The sequence below is a fragment of the Notolepis coatsorum genome, assembly GCF_963971535.1.
Source record: "Notolepis coatsorum genome assembly, chromosome: 17".
In the NCBI taxonomy this organism is placed as follows: domain Eukaryota; kingdom Metazoa; phylum Chordata; class Actinopteri; order Aulopiformes; family Paralepididae; genus Notolepis; species Notolepis coatsorum.
The window spans coordinates 112,251,505-112,268,847 of record NC_140181.1 but is presented as its reverse complement, the minus strand read 5'-3'; the positions used below and the strand labels follow the sequence as shown (position 1 = coordinate 112,268,847).

General features: G+C 46.5%; 1 protein-coding gene across 1 annotated transcript in view; it reads left to right on the top strand.

Moving 5' to 3' along the window:
- Nucleotides 1–5,329: 5,329 nt before the first annotated feature.
- The window catches only part of scp2a (sterol carrier protein 2a), a 62,871-nt gene continuing 50,857 nt past the window's right edge, over nucleotides 5,330–17,343 (top strand). The window contains exons 1-2 of the mRNA XM_084333635.1: nucleotides 5,330–5,456; nucleotides 9,302–9,359. Coding sequence (XP_084189761.1) covers nucleotides 5,394–5,456; nucleotides 9,302–9,359 — 121 coding nt within the window. The 5' untranslated portion in view covers nucleotides 5,330–5,393. The remainder of the gene's footprint in view (nucleotides 5,457–9,301; nucleotides 9,360–17,343) is intronic.

Below are 17,343 nucleotides of genomic sequence, written 5' to 3'. Positions count from 1 at the left end.
CACTCAAGTCACACAGTCGCGCTCTGACTACCCTACCCATCAACTCAACGTGACCAATAACGCAATAACAAATTCAAACACACACACCAATCAGCGTGCGCTCAAACATACACTTCTTTTAAGACTTTTTTTGTTTAATTTCGTTTAATAATAGGCTAAATAGCCTATTTATAAAGGAAAACATCAGACTTTTACTATAATAAAAAAAAATTATGTTTAATTATTTTATTTTTTTATAACAATTGCCCATGACGTTTGGAGGGGCACAGTGCGCCATCTGGGGGGGCATGGCCCGCGAATGACCCCCCATGGCGCCGACACTGGCGCCTGCGCAGTAGAATCAGTAAGTGTCGGGGGCAGCGTGAGCCTCCCACGCGTTACTCCTCACCACTGAGAGATCGAGCTGCGCAGGTGAAAAGATGCGACTGCTGTTACCTCGAGTACCGGAGGGGACTTGTGCTATGTATGACTTAGTCCACATTGCAGCCGGCTTGTGGGAGGCAAGAAACAGCGTTCGAGACGGGGGAGGGTTGAATTGGATGATACGAAATTGGGATGGGAGAAAAAATATAGAAAATGGGAGGAAAAAGTGGATAAAAAAAAAAAAAGACCGAAGCTTGTAACAGATATTTACTTGAGTAAAATCATGGAATGAATGTAAAATCAACACAAAGAAAGTATATTTAGAATCAAAGACTATTTTAAATAGCTTTCTTTGAATACAGTTTCTCTCCTGTGAAATACAAATGTTCAACAAAACCATCAACATTGACTCAGCTTTAAAGACCTCTCTTATATCTGCGGCGCTAACAGAAATAAAAACAACCCAGGCCTATATGTTAAAGTGCAGATTGGCTTAGAGGACGATAATGTCTTGTATGAACTACCAGTAATGTAAATCATATTAACAGCAAAAATGTGTTCCATCTTCATGTCAGATGATTTTCAAAAAGGTGCATGAGTCGAAGAACAAGCAAATATACTGCTGAAAGTTCAGAATGTTGAAGATTTTTCACTCCATAGATTAATCTAGATACATTTATTTTAATGCTTTAAATAATTCAAATTAACTTTGACAGCCCTAATGCATATAGTATGCCATGCACAATCTCACCTCTCAAATGTACAAAAATATCAACTGCAAGGGAAATAACAATGGTTGTTATATCCTTATATTGTAACATTGGTAACCATAACTGCACTCATTGATTGATTGATTGATTGATTGATTGAAAATTGTATTAACAGATTGCAGAATGGGTACAGTACAGCTCAATACACACGATTGTTAAGGGGATACAGATCAGAGAGACTTTCGTCTTGTTTACATCAGGGTCCCCCATTTTCAATTCATCATAACATATATGACACACATGACATACAGATAGACAGTACTACTACATCTATACATTTATGACATACCAGATAATTACTGTTTGTGATACAAAAAGTCTAAAAAAGAGTATATACATTTGATGAAGAAACTGTACATTGGAGGGGGGGGGGGGGTGTAACTGTACATTGGATTATCGACTAAACCTTACTTGGTCCGATGGGAGGGTCTCGTGTGGGTTTAATAGGACATGTATACATTGGAGGGGGTTGCGTTAGGACATTTACAGGGGCCAGTTTCAGACGCGGGTGTACTGTGTGCAGACAGTACATTCATTATGCTCAGTAGTGTTTGTTGTTGTCACTTGTCGTCACGATAGCAAAGTTTTGACTTTGATCATACCAGTTCTAAAACTAATATACCCCTCCTCCCATCCCTCACTATTGGAAAATGAAACACTGCCCACTACGCTGTGAGCAGCGGCTTCAGGGTTAATTTAACCGTGTTGTTGCAACCAGTTTTGTTGACGTTAGTTAAGTTTAGGTTATCGAAGGGTCAGTTTGATCTAATCGTTACTATAATCTCCTGGCTTCAGGCAGAGTCACGGACGGACCATCATGTGGAAACTGCTTCGGTGAGTTCAGCTGACACACGCACGCACGGTCACGCAAGTTCAAGTTTCAAGTTGTTGTTTTATTTGTCACATATAAAGTACATGTACATTACAGTGAAGTGCTTGGTTCTGTATGAGCCCCCTGAGATTGTGCTTCATACAGTAAAACAAGTTAAAAGTTATAAAGCCGTCCTAAAGTACAAAATGTAAACAATGCAAACAACATGCAAAGATTAGGTCGTATGGATGCGAGTGGAAATCTTTTTGTAATACATATATGAAAATATGGTGTTAAAGTGTCTAATGTGGTAAAGAAGGTGAGTGTTTGTTTTAAAGTGAGTGTGTGCATGTGATGGGTCACGCATCCACTCAACTCATAGAAAATAGGGCATCAGGCTATTCTTAAAATATCGATACTAAAAAAAAAAAAAAAAAACGTATTATTCGACCGTTTTTCACTATCATGCAACCATGCATAATGCCCAGTCCTGGACCACGTGACCCGGCGCGCTCTCGGATTGTTTAATTCGTGCCCTTTCATCTCCATTCAGCTGTTGCATTGTGGGATATGTGTGAGCAAAGGTAGCTGGCTGATTGACAGAGTGAGGAGCGTCCAGCTGCAGCTCCGGAGCGATCCTCCTCTCACGGGGCAGCCACAGAGAGCGCGCGCTGATTGGCGGAGAGGGAACCGTGCGCTGATTGGCGGAGAGGGGACGTCACTCCACATTGGCCTTAGCCCCTCCCCCTTGATCAGGCTCGGTTGAGACGTGCAGTTGGAGAGAGCATAGATATATATATAGAACACTAGATAGCTTGCCCGCGCTGCCGGCCGCCTATTGCTTATGAGTGCTGCCGTTGCTTCCGCGTTTTCCCTGATTGGCTGCGACACGCCCCGCGGCAGGCGCGGCAACCGCAGAGCAGAGCGGCAGAGCTTGCGGCATTATGTAACCGCCCTAATCCGCCATGATTTTCATTCGAAGCTCAGCTCACCTGGCAGCGCAGCGGTCCTGCGGTCCGTTGTTGACAAGTTCGAATCCCATCAATTTTTTTTTAACGTGTATTCTTTCGCCGGTTAAGGTTAAGCATGGTTAAGGTTAAGGTTAGGCATTGTTTCGGAGTTGGTTAAGGTTAGAACGGTTAAGTTTAGGCGCTGTTAAGGAGCTGGTTAAGGTTAGAGTTTGTCTTAGAGAATGGCAATATTCTTTCTATGGTTAAGGTTAAGGTTAGGCATGGTTAAGGTTAAGGTTAGGCATTGTTTCGGAGTTGGTTAAGGTTAGAACGGTTAAGTTTAGGCGCTGTTAAGGAGCTGGTTAAGGTTAGCGTTTGTCTTAGAGAATGGCAATAGACAGCCTATTTCCGCATTGCCGCTCTCTCGCGCTGCCGCGGTCACATGGTCAAATTGTCACATTCTTGCACTCCTCCGCTGTTAAAAAGCAACACGCCTGCCGGCCAATGGAGAGCGACATCACTGAACCGCCGCCATCTTGCGCAGGTCAGCCTTGAGTGAGAGTGAGTGAGCTCAGCTGCACAGACAAAAATACTCATAACTCGCTGAAATATTGACGGATTTACAAACGGTTTGGTTTATTACAAGCATTATTAACGTGGCTATGATTTAAGCGGTTTGTAAAAAAAAACATCTTTAATTTAAATTTCTTTTATTATAAGTATGCAGTATCATAACTACATCTTTGATGTTTATAGCAAACCAACCCGTTTGTAAATCCGTCAATATTTCAGCGAGTTATGAGTATTTTTTTCTGTGCACTCTCACTCAAGGCTGACCTGCGCAAGATGGCGGCGGTTCAGTGACGCTGGTGACTCCGCCTTAAGCTATCTAGTGTTCTATAGATATCTATGGTCACGCATATATATATCTATGGGGTCGCGGCCAGGAATTGATTGAAAACTTTATTAACCCCCACCCCCTCCAAATGTACAGTCTCCTCACCATCATATATATATGTCAGGATCTAGGGGTAACAGTACTGTATATTTGGATACCGCATATGTCACAAATGTATCAGTACTAAACACCTATATGTCCCTATGCCATAAATGTCATGTATGTTGTGTATGTCATAAATGTCAATATGAATTGAAAATGGGGGACCCTGATGGAAACAAGACAAAAGTCTTTCTCTGGTCTGCATCCCCTTAACAATTGTGTGTATTGAGCCATACTGTATTGTACCCATTCTGCAATCTGTTAAATAAAGTTTTCATTCATTCACAGATTGCAGAATGGGTACAGTACAGTAAAATACTTTCGTCTTGTTTACCAATGTACAGTTTCTTCCCCTTCGGATGTATATATTTTTTATGATCTCTTTTTACTACACAGTTCTGTATCTGTATGTCTTGTATGTCATAAATGTCCTGATGAATTGAAAATGGGGGACCCCGATGTAAACAAGACGAAAGTCTTTCTCTGGTCTGCATCCTCTTAGCAGTTGTTTTGTATTGAGCCGTATTGTATTGTACCCATTCTGCAATCTGTTAATACGTTTTCAATCAATTTGCTTTAGACATTTCTTTTTACGTTATTGTCATAAAACAGAACGCAGTTATTTTCGCTACTTTTCTGTGAACGTCTAGCAAAAAACGATCACAACACCAGAGGGAGCTCCACAAATCATGTAAAACCCAGATTCGGCTCAAACAAGGGACTAAACACGTTTCGCAATTATGCCACATCAATGTGGAACGCCCTACCTAAAGCTGTACAGGAATGTGAATCACTACCCACTTTCAAAAACACTCTCAAAAAACACCTACGTGAGACTGCAATTCGAAACTGGCCCCTACAAATGTCCTAACCTAGTTGTACAGTAAATGACCAAGTAAGGCTTTGTCAGTATTCCAATGTACAGTGTAAAATGTGTGTGTGTCCCCTACCCAACCCCACCCCCCCCCCCACCTCCAATGTACAGCCCTCACCCACCCACCCAACCCCACCCCCACCAACCTCCTCCAATGTACAGTTTCTACGCCAAATGTATATACACTCTTTTTCTGGACACTTTTGTATCACAAACAGTACTGTATTTGCAAATCTGATATGTCATAAATGTATAGATGTAGCAGTACTGTCTATCTGTATGTCATGTATGTCATAAATGTCAATATGAATTGAAAATGGGGGACCCTGATGTAAACAAGACGAAAGTCTTTCTCTGGTCTGCATCCCCTTAACAATTGTATGTATTGAGCTGTACTGTACTGTACCCATTCTGCAATCTGTTAATAAACTTTTCAATCAATCAATCAAATTGCCCCGTGAGAGGATTCTCTCCGGAGCTGCAGCTGGACCCTATTGCAGTGACAGGGCAACAACCACTGTCTGGGGCTGCGGCTCTGCAGATATACCCTACTCACTCACTCCCGTCACTCCCGTGTCTCACTCCCGTGTCTCCCTGCAGCAGCCACTGGAGAACAGCAGCCACCATGGCGCCCCAGAAGAAGAAGAACACACAGAGAGTCTATGTCATCGGCGTGGGCATGACGAAGGTACAGTAAATATACATCATTATTAATATTATTAGTACACTGGTCTCGAGAAGTTGACAGTCTCTGTCTGACAGCCAACGTTAGCTTTAGCTTGCTGCTAACTTAGTCCTCTTGGAAGATCATTCTGCACAACCCGACTCCAAAACACACCATTCTGTATTTCACTCCACTTTATTATATATCTGTCAGCCATAAACATCTCGTGGCATCATCACTCATGTCTGTGCATTTATTAATAATAACGAAGCAGCAGGTTATTATTATTATACTAGCCATGTTACGGTAGCTACTACTAGCTACTAGCTAGTTTAAGATTGTTAACAAATAGGAAATGGCATCAAACTATAGTTATTGAAAATACAAATTGTATATTCCAAATACACGAGCTGTTATTCTGTATCTGTGCAGCGTTTGCTACAAACTAAATCCATGTACTGTCTATCTGTATCAGGTATGTCTTGATGAATTTAAAACAGGGGACCCTGATGTAAACAAGACGAAAGTCTTTCTCTGGTCTGCATCCCCTTAACAACTGTACTGTACCCATTCTGCAATAAAGTTTTCAATCAACCACGCGTCATGCTCGCCATGCTTAAGTGTGCCAGGGGTCATGGATGCACTGTTCACTAATCAATACAGACCCGTCTGCAGCAGTGCTCTCCTCCTACTAGTCTAAGCTGTCGTTGTGATTTAGTGTTTCTTAGTAGGTAGGTACACATCTATGTCCCACTGGAGTCTAATAATTGTATTTGTCCTATTTCATAAATGTATAGATGCAACAGTACTGGCTATGTATGTCATAAATGTCTTGATGAATTGAAAATGGGGGACCCTGATGTAAACAAGATGAAAGTCTTTCTCTGGTCTGCATCCCCTTAACAATTGTATGTATTGAGCCGTAATGTATTGTCCCCATTCTGCAATCTGTTAATAAAGTTTTCAATCAATCAATCAATCAATCAATCAATCAATCAATCAATCAATCAGCGCTCCCTATGCTTTCTCTTTTGTTGTTGTTCTTAGCTCTATTCTATTTAAACCTTTCAAAAATGTTCTTATGTACCCCAGTTGCTATTGCATGTACATATTTGTGTTTTATTACACGTATATGTTTATGTTCATACATACCAACTATTTCGCCTGTTTTATTCGATCATCCATAGCAACACTGAATGAGATTGATTGAAAACTTTATTAACAGATTGCAGAATGGGTACAATACAGTACGGCTCAATACACACAATTGTTAATAAGGGGATGCAGACCAGAGAAAGACTTTCGTCTTGTTGAAAGACTTTCGTCTTGTTTACATCAGGGTCCCCCATTTTCAATTCATCAGGACATACCTGTACATGACATACAGATATACAGTACTGTTACATTTGTGACATATACGATATGCAAATATACAGTACTGTTACCCAGAGACAACCCACTACTATCACCGACATCCAAGAAGGGAGACCCCCCCCCCCCCCCCCCTTAACTGCCCTTCTAAGGTTTATCTCCTCCACATTACATGTGGTGCTTTTTTTTTCTTTCTTGCTATTGTTAGGTTTTTAGTGAGTTTTTCCTTACCTTCGCTGGGGTATGTCTGGGAGTGTTGTTTAGGATTTCATGATGTTTTTTGTTGTTGTTCTTGATTTATTGTGATGTTTCTTCTTGACCTGTTTAACACATTGACGACCACGGCTTGCAGTGTAATATATGGCTGGAGGACAACGCTTTGTCAACAAACCGATGTACTTTCTAACAGCTATATATATACTTTATAGTATTGCTATCTGTCCATTCTCATTGTCACTTGAGTGCATAAACCGTGCCTTCATAATGGCTTAAAGAAAATAAAAATCCATCGGTTGGTTGTCATTTTATAGCACCGTGAATATAAGGTTTATCGCAATTTTCGCCTAGTCTTTCTGGGGAGCTAGATAATAGGCTAAAGGCTAGTCACGTTATATCAAACGCCATTTCTGCTGTATATATACGAATGAAATAAAACAAACTGCGTAGCATCCGGACTATTACAGAGCATCTATGGATGAAATGGGGGCGGCGGGGGACGCCGATTACTGATCGATCACGTTGCGTTTTAAAAAAATGTCCAATCCAGCTGTAATTTGGGGGAATAGTATCCTACCGTCAGCTCATGTGATCGCCGGCAGCATTTCGTCATTAGTCATCGGAATCTGGTAGATCGATATGTCCATTGGTTGATCATAAATCCCATTATTCTAGGCTGAAATCTGCGTTCGGTAACGGGATCAAAGATGGAGTATGTTCGGCTGTGATCGAGGCTCAAATACACACAATTGTTAATAAGGGGATGCAGACCAGAGAAAGACTTTCGTCTTGTTTACATCAGGGTCCCCCATTTTCAATTCATCATAACATTTATGGCATACACAACATACAGATATACAGATATATCATGACATTTATGACATACATGACATACACAGATATACAGTACTGTTACATTTGTGACATACACGATATGCAAATATACAGTACTGTTAACCCATTCTCTGCCACCACTTTGATCATCCTAAACCATTCTCTGCCAGCGCTATTTGTCTATGGAGATGTTCACCTTCTTTGCAGGGCTATAACTTTTTTAATTGTATTGCTAAATTGACATTACTATGGCCCATTCAACATCAATTATCTATCGTTCAGGATGTAGGAACGTTTTACTTTTTCATTCACACATTCATACGAAAATACCGTTGAGTATAAATATGTTTTTATCGTTTTCTGCAGTATTTCATAGAACGTGAGATATAGGCATAAATGCATATATTAGATTATCAAATGCAGTTTGATACCGATCCATGCTATATAAAAAATGTCAACTGTACATAAACGTTATGTCTTATCATCTGCGGGTGAACGGAGGGGGGGGGGGGGGTCGTTTATAATTCCGTGACCGACGTTAAATGATTTATGTAGTATGGGTGATATATTGATCAGAGCAGTTTGTATCGAAAATGATAAAGAAAAACGCTGAAACTCACGTCAGTCTCCTCGTACCGTTGGGCGATGAGAGTGGAACAAACAGATCCCAGTTATGTGGTGGGGATCGAGGCGATCCAGTTCCGGTTTGTATAATACTAATATACGCCCAAAATCATGTTGTTTATTGAGTTATGGCAACGATCCATGTCCACGGTGTGTGGATTGAGTCCCGGGACGATAAACGAGTGGCCGGACGGAATTAGGGGACGGACCGAGCTGAAACGGGCATTTCCGGTTTGGCAACTCGCCGATCGGCCACCAGGTGGCGGTATTGAAGCGTTGCAGAGTTGTGATGGCTCCCGCAGCATATGACAAGGCTCCGTGGGTGAAATATGAATTCCATGACGAAAATATGAACTTGAAACACGCTGTACAGCGATATTGGCAGACAACGCATGGCGGGCAATAACGCTGAACAGCTATTTTGGTGGGGAATGGGTTAAACATAGATCCTAACAGAAAATATATACATACGACAGGGGAGGAGACTGTACACTGATTGACGGTCACACTTTGAAGTCATACAATAATGTGTCCGAACTATTGCATCCAAATTGACAATTATATTATTATACAGTACACTGACTGCTGTTGTCAGTTCTAAACCTGCAAGTGACTATACCTGGGATCCACAAGACGATTGTACAGTACACCTGTCATACCGGTAGTCACGCTTAAGGCTGGAGAAACGCCTCTTTAAGTTCCCTTAATAATAAAGAGACAATAGTTAATGTTAACTAACAAACCACACCGTCAGGAACAATACATGAGAAAGGACATCCATGGGAATTCCCTCTTCACCTGTGTATTCTGTATTTGGCTTGCAGTTTGAGAAGCCCGGCGTCCGGGACGACTTTGACTACCCCGACATGGCCAGGGAAGCAGGTAATTTTTTTTTATCCACTTTTTCTCCCATTTTCTATATTTTTCTCCCATCCCAATTTCGTATCATCCAATTCAACCCTCCCCCGTCACGAACGCTGTTTCTTGCCTCCCACAAGCCGGCTGCAATGTGGACTAAGTCATACAGAGCACAAGTCCCCTCCGGTACTTGAGGTAACAGCAGTCGCATCTTTTCACCTGCGCAGCTCGATCTCTCAGTGGTGAGGAGTAACGCGTGGGAGGCTCACGCTGCCCCCGACACTTCCTGATTCTACTGCGCAGGCGCACCAACCGACCTGTAGGAGTCGCTGTCCACAACGCCCGATCCCCACCCATCAGTTTCCCACCCCCTAATACGGCCAATGTGTATTAGTATGAACGACCAGCTAAACTGAAAGCAATGTGGAGCGCGGGGCTCGAACCAGAAGCGTGTACAGTTAACTCTTCGACTACCCCGACATGGCCAGAGAAGCAGGTACAGTTAACTCTTCGACTACCCCGACATGGCCAGGGAAGCAGCAGGTACAGTTAACTCTTCGACTACCCCGACATGGCCAGAGAAGCAGGTACAGTTAACTCTTCGACTACCCCGACATGGCCAGAGAAGCAGCAGGTACAGTTAACTCTTCGACTACCCCGACATGGCCAGAGAAGCAGCAGGTACAGTTAACTCTTCGACTACCCCGACATGGCCAGGGAAGCAGCTACAGTTAACTCTTCGACTACCCCGACATGGCCAGGGAAGCAGCAGGTACAGTTAACTCTTCGACTACCCCGACATGGCCAGAGAAGCAGCAGGTACAGTTAACTCTTCGACTACCCCGACATGGCCAGAGAAGCAGCAGGTACAGTTAACTCTTCGACTACCCCGACATGACCAGAGAAGCAGGTACAGTTAACTCTTCGACTACCCCGACATGACCAGAGAAGCAGGTACAGTTAACTCTTCGACTACCCCGACATGGCCAGGGAAGCAGGTACAGTTAACTCTTCGACTACCCCGACATGGCCAGGGAAGCAGCAGGTACAGTTAACTCTTCGACTACCCCGACATGGCCAGAGAAGCAGCAGGTACAGTTAACTCTTCGACTACCCCGACATGGCCAGAGAAGCAGCAGGTACAGTTAACTCTTCGACTACCCCGACATGGCCAGGGAAGCAGCAGGTACAGTTAACTCTTCGACTACCCCGACATGGCCAGAGAAGCAGGTACAGTTAACTCTTCGACTACCCCGACATGACCAGAGAAGCAGCTACAGTTAACTCTTCGACTACCCCGACATGGCCAGGGAAGCGGGTACATTTAACTCTTCGACTACCCCGACATGGCCAGGGAAGCAGGTACAGTTAACTCTTCGACTACCCCGACATGACCAGAGAAGCAGCTACAGTTAACTCTTCGACTCCCCCGACATGGCCAGGGAAGCGGGTACATTTAACTCTTCGACTACCCCGACATGGCCAGGGAAGCAGCTACAGTTAACTCTTCGACTACCCCGACATGACCAGAGAAGCAGGTACAGTTAACTCTTCGACTACCCCGACATGGCCAGGGAAGCAGGTACAGTTAACTCTTCGACTACCCCGACATGGCCAGGGAAGCAGGTACAGTTAACTCTTCGACTACCCCGACATGGCCAGGGAAGCAGCTACAGTTAACTCTTCGACTACCCCGACATGGCCAGGGAAGCAGGTACAGTTAACTCTTCGACTACCCCGACATGGCCAGGGAAGCAGCAGGTACAGTTAACTCTTCGACTACCCCGACATGACCAGAGAAGCAGCTACAGTTAACTCTTCGACTACCCCGACATGGCCAGGGAAGCAGGTACAGTTAACTCTTCGACTACCCCGACATGGCCAGAGAAGCAGCTACAGTTAACTCTTCGACTACCCCGACATGGCCAGAGAAGCAGCTACAGTTAACTCTTCGACTACCCCGACATGGCCAGGGAAGCAGCTACAGTTAACTCTTCGACTACCCCGACATGACCAGAGAAGCAGGTACAGTTAACTCTTCGACTACCCCGACATGGCCAGGGAAGCAGGTACAGTTAACTCTTCGACTACCCCGACATGGCCAGGGAAGCAGGTACAGTTAACTCTTCGACTACCCCGACATGGCCAGAGAAGCAGCTACAGTTAACTCTTCGACTACCCCGACATGGCCAGAGAAGCAGCAGCTACAGTTAACTCTTCGACTACCCCGACATGGCCAGGGAAGCAGGTACAGTTAACTCTTCGACTACCCCGACATGGCCAGGGAAGCAGGTACAGTTAACTCTTCGACTACCCCGACATGGCCAGGGAAGCAGGTACAGTTAACTCTTCGACTACCCCGACATGACCAGAGAAGCAGCAGGTACAGTTAACGTTAGGTTATGACTATAACCAAGTTCTGTTAGTTAGGGGCGATGCTTGGCATCACTACTGCACTATCTCGCGTACGTGCACGCGTACTGAATAAACCACAAATGTACCTCTAATACCAGTATTAGTCTGACCACACCCCTCATCAGCTTACCTTCATAAGCAGGTGTGTGGTCACCTGCTCTCCTCCTTCCCAAGCTTTCACCACAAGGTGAGGACAAGGGCTGCAGCGGCCGTCTGATGCCAAGCATCGCCCCTAACTAACAGAACTTGGTTATAGTCATAACCTATCGTTCTGTATCGTTAGTGGCTTAGCTTGGCATCACTACTGCACAAGGGAGGCCAAGCGGAGCCACTTGGCTGACAAATACACCCCGCTGACAGCCCCCCAAAACCATCAGAACAGGGAGGGCCGAGCCCCCCCGACCCCCCCTAATGGAGGGTATCCCCCCTATTAGAGGCTTCACGGGAAGGCGACGGACCCGACCGTGCGAAGAGGCACTCAAGCAACTTAACGCACAGGGTGAGCAGACCGTGGCTTGACCCCACGACTACACACACGCACAACCCGCATGCCACCCGGGAACGAACGGAGGAACAACCTCGTTACTGCCCCCAGAATCACGGGGCCAAGGGCAAACCCAACCCCGTGGCAAGGCCGTAGCAGCGGAGCGCGAAGGAAGACCCAGACCCACCAAAAGGACTGGACTCCCTGGAATGGGGGCCCGGAGAAGTCCATGATGCCAGCATCAAGACCCCACCAGGTGGGCACGCAGTGCCCCGCCCCCCACATCGCCAGCGTATTCGGACAAAGGCCCCTCAGTTACTGCACCTGGTATTCCCAGGCGGAATCCCATCCAAGTACTAACCAGGCCAGAACCTGCTTAGCTTCCGAGATCGGACGAGATCGGGCGTGTTCAGGTTGGTATGGCCGTAAGCCGAGCGGGCCCCGTCCCCCCAATAGTACACCGCCTGGCACACTGACCCTGCAGAACAGGCAGTCAGCATGGCCGTAAGCACACAAAAAGGTTAACCAACGGAAGCAGGCAGCGCACCGGGGAAAAACCAGGCAACAGGCTGTTAACCCTAGCCTGGAGACTGCGGACGAGACAGGCGCCAGAGGGGACAGCTGAACACAGCCGCCCCGGCGGAAGGAGCGTAAGCTGGCGGTGTTGCATGACCAAGCCTCCATTTAAAAACCCCCACCCAGAGGGGTCGAGGCAGAGAAGGCTGACACGATTGGCAGACGTCATGAACGTGCAGGGGCACCCTCAAACGGTGAACCCGGGAGTTGACACTGCTCCAACACACCAGGGAATCAACCACCTCGGTGTTACCCAATGCGGTGGTTGTTCCTATAACCCCCCAAGAAAAAACTCCAAAACACACCTGCGGGCATACACCGGCTATACCGCAGTACAAGTGTTTCAGTTTCCAAAAAGGGTTAACCCAGGCCTACGGGTCGCAAACATCACTTCGGACCGGGCCTGGCGGTACGGGAAGCACAGGGTCACCAGAGGAGGTCAAAAAACCACCCCCACAGGCCCCTCTTCGCCATGCGTGAGAGAGGAGCGAAAAATAATGGAGAACCAGCCCCTAAGCACACCGTACCTGGTATTCCCCGGCGGTCTCCCAACCAAGTACTAACCAGGACCAACCTGTGTAGCGGCCGAGATCCGACGAGATCGAGCGCGTACAGAATGGCATGGCTGTAAGCCATGACGACAGTGCTGAGTAAAAACATACCCAACCAGGGTCTCCATAGCGCTTAACCCTGTGACACCCAGACCGACCTGGCATTTTTCCCCCTGAAAAAAGCCCAAGTCCCTCAGGGTACCAGAACAGCAGATCTGCATCCCCGGCGGACAACGGGTTCAACTGATCTGGACCAGCGTGACCAGAACCAGTCCCGTGCCCTAACCACGCCGACATGCCTACTCCAGGAGAAGGGCAGATATGCGTGTTGATCTTAACATGAAAAGAAGGCGCCACCCAGACGTTCGGACGAACCGCGCCTGGTGGCCCACCCCAAGGGCGTGAGACCCCACTACATATGTTCAGATCCATCCCGTCATCATCCCCCAGACATGAACGAGAATCCGTCGACAACCCACCCAGGTCATGGGATGTGGTCGTCGGAAGAGGAAAAACCCCCATCTCAGTTGCTTTATAAAAACGCTGTTTCAACCACAAGCAACCAAGGCGTGCCAGTCAATCGCCTGTTTACAGCGAGCTAGCACTATACGTGCGTCGGGACACACCCCCATCAATGAACAGGCTATTTAGACCTGTCATTGAATCCCCAAGGCGCCCAGGGGAACGACAAGAGGGGTGTGACACTCCCTAACTCCAACACTTCTGGAATAGAAAGAAGGAAGCATCAACAGTATGTATCCCAGTCTACACAGCCGGGGTAAAATTTTTTCACATTTTTACATCCCACCACCCTCCCATAGGAAAGAGACGGGGATCCCCAGAGAGACTTCCCACGCGAGCTGTACAGATTGAAAAGAATATATTGCACCTTGAGCCATGTAAAAAACTGGTTTTAGGGCCTCCGGGGAAGAGGCACTGAACCCATACACACTCAACAAACGAATTGAATCGAATATACATACAATAGAAAAGGACCCTTCTAGAGGGTCCACTCACTTTGACAATCTGAGGAGGAAGGCTCTGTACTCTGATGGAGGCTTCCTCACATGGAAGAAGGAGTCCGAACTCACAGAAGGCCTGAATAGGCGCTTGGTGAGGAGGAGCCCTGACCACCCCCCCTGAAAACAGATCCATCACATGGACCTGAACAGCACACGGAAGTCCTACCAACAGAGACGCGCACGGTGACGTACTCTATGGCGGGGGAATTCCTGCGGTGCACACGCCCAATATACCAGGCCGTGGGACCAGGAACTCCTTCCCCCCCCCCCCCCCCCCCCCCGTAACGTGCCGAACCGCCACGTGACGGGAACCTTGAAGGACAGGGGGTGTACCCCTGACCGACAGAACAATGGGGAGAGGAAAGGTTACCAGTTCACCCCTTTACGACCCCACACCCATGATACGACGTAACGACAAAAAGAGAATATGACACAGTCATAGTCAGCTCTATGAAGCGTTTCACAGCTCCACACAGCGCATGAGCTAACCTGCTATCTGATTTTTACTAAGGAAAAACACAGAATAGAGAGGGCTCTAAGAACCCCGGTCCAACATACACATGTGCTTCTGTGGCCAGTACAACCCAGTTGTAGGTCACATGACACACACAACCCATCATCACCTACAAAAAATGGCAAAAACACTCAACAGAGGAACGCCGTTTTTTTCACAATGAGAGAATACATCATTCTTGATTAGTATCGACCACAGGCCTTGCTAAGCACACATGACAGCAACCAAACCAATTTCCCTTTAGGAAATAAGTTTCTCCAGCAGATTTAGCACAACCTCAGCAATCAAGCTAAGAGTTACATCGTATCCCTACCACACAAAAGACACAATTAATGCACAACATGTCTGATAGGAGGTGATAAAGTCCCCAGGGAACCGGGGGGGAAAACACAATCCTCCTATTTTACCCTCAATACGGCCAGTTAAAACAGGAAAACCTGTTAATGTGTGAACACACTGTTCATTGTCATTACAGTCTGAGAAAGAACATTCTTTTACTCACTTGTCACCAAGCATAGCTTCATAGGTTAGTTGCCTTAGTAGTGAGTACACGGTACACATAAACACCATGATGTTTCTCACACAACAACCAGATCAATACATCACGATCTGCACGGAGAAGCTAACTGCCAGTGACAAAAACAGCTCACACATAACCCGCAACGTATCCTAAATGCATTGCGACAACACACGTTTTGGGAAAAAACACCGTTATTCACAATACATTTAGCAAAGTAAAACCAGAAGACGTGTTATGAGGTCTGGCCAACCCCGTACCTACCCGGAACGCAGATCAGCGAAGTGCAGTCACAAGACACCGTAGAACACAGCCGACCTGTGTTGTTCGATCCGGGCAGCGTCGCCGCTCCGACCAGTCGCTACAGTCCTCTTTGTTGACGCAATCCCCGTCCAGGCTCAGGGCAGGGTCGACGAAACATCCCCTGTCAAGGATGACGTCGCGGTCAAGAGTGTAAAACATGTTAAAATCAAAGCACGTTCAACAGAATAGCATCAAGCCAACGGCGATCAGAAGCGAGCTCCGGCGGCGCGCGAGAAGCTTAAGCTACCCCGCGCCAGCCATGGCCCTAGCAGCAAGCTAACGTTTACCCAGCGACCACGACATGCTAGCCCCGCAGCTAACAGCTGACTGGCTAACAGTAGGCCTTAAGCAGGCCATGCAGCGATCCAGCAGGCTAACGCAGCAGTTAACAGCTGACTGGCTAACCGTAAGCTATGAACATGTAAACAATGACATAACACTCACCCAGACAGGCCGCCGTTCTGAACCTCTCCTCACTTTTTAAGAGAAAAGAGAAAACAAGACGTCAACACCGCTTCACAACGGTGAACATCCGGCGGAATCAGCACAGTACCAACTGGCCTGTGTAGCTGACTTCGAACATGAATCTGCCGCTATCGCACATTACATGCACATATCCCCTCGTGAAGGAATACTCTCATTTGGATATGAAAGATGGGGTCTTAACACGGTGACAGAGAGAATCCACTCGTCCAGAACACACAGGGATCACCAGTGTCAATGGTCGCGGCCCACTAGTTAAAACTATAATGGTCTCCAGACCAAGGCCTTCTGTCGCCTAGGCGGCTAAACAAAGGACCCTAGCCTGGGGCCGGTTTCCATAAACTTTGTCAAGTAGCCCCCATAGCACTAACAGACAAGTGGAGCCCGCCAGCAAACACTACTCACCCAACCTGGAACGCACCGCTCCTCACAACAGCGGCATGTCCGACAGTTCAGCTGTGGCCTGACAGGTTTCACCCCAACAAACACAGCAAGGAACTGCAGTTGAGAAGCATGCAGCGGCGTGCTCCCAATACGAAAACCGGTGGAGGGTTTTTAGAATGATCATCATCTTCTAGACACTCCAGTACGAAGACAATATCGCCGTATTTTCTCGAAAATAGTGAGAGAGAAAATAAAGATATGATGTCAACGTATCCTTGTTTCCCAAGCTGTTCCTAATCCAATTTCTTCCATCATGGTGTCAAGTGTGGGGATCTACCGAGGCACTTCTTCCTTGTGGTGAAAGCGAGAAGGAGGAGAGCAGGTGACCACACACCTGCTTATGAAGGTAAGCTGATGAGGGGTGTGGTCAGACTAATACTGGTATTAGAGGTACATTTGTGGTTTATTCAGTACGCGTGCACGTACGCGAGATAGTGCAGTAGTGATGCCAAGCTAAGCCACTAACGATACAGAACTCTTCGACTACCCCGACATGGCCAGGGAAGCAGCAGGTACAGTTAACTCTTCGACTACCCCGACATGGCCAGGGAAGCAGGTACATTTAACTCTTCGACTACCCCGACATGACCAGGGAAGCAGCAGGTACAGTTAACTCTTCGACTACCCCGACATGGCCAGAGAAGCAGGTACAGTTAACTCTTCGACTACCCCGACATGACCAGAGAAGCAGGTACAGTT